This window comes from Penaeus monodon, chromosome 23 (genome assembly GCF_015228065.2).
Source record: "Penaeus monodon isolate SGIC_2016 chromosome 23, NSTDA_Pmon_1, whole genome shotgun sequence".
In the NCBI taxonomy this organism is placed as follows: Eukaryota; Metazoa; Arthropoda; class Malacostraca; order Decapoda; family Penaeidae; genus Penaeus; species Penaeus monodon.
The window spans coordinates 7,290,937-7,291,168 of NC_051408.1; the positions used below are offsets into that span (position 1 = coordinate 7,290,937).

The 232-nt window shown below is 55.2% G+C and overlaps 1 protein-coding gene across 1 annotated transcript in view; it reads right to left on the reverse strand.

The window, feature by feature from the left end:
* Positions 1-32: 32 nt before the first annotated feature.
* Positions 33-232, reverse strand: part of LOC119588113 — a 3,469-nt gene continuing 3,269 nt past the window's right edge. Inside the window, exon 4 of the mRNA XM_037936823.1 lies at positions 33-206. Within this exon, the coding sequence (XP_037792751.1) occupies positions 33-206 (174 nt within the window). The remainder of the gene's footprint in view (positions 207-232) is intronic.

Here is a 232-nt window from a genome sequence, read left to right on the forward strand (position 1 = left end):
CGAGAAATTCAACACATGGACCCTGTTTCAACTCACCCCCCCGTGTACGACCAGTCATTAGCCGGACTCCTGTGGTTGGTCGGCCGCATTTTCTTGTTGGAGGCAGACCAGAACCAGCCATTGATGTCAACGGGCTGCAGGTCGTGGCGCAGGCAAGTGTCGTCGAAGTCACAGCGACGTCCCGAGGTCCAGTAGAATTTGTTGTCTGTTGAGAGAGGTAGGTGGTGGTGTT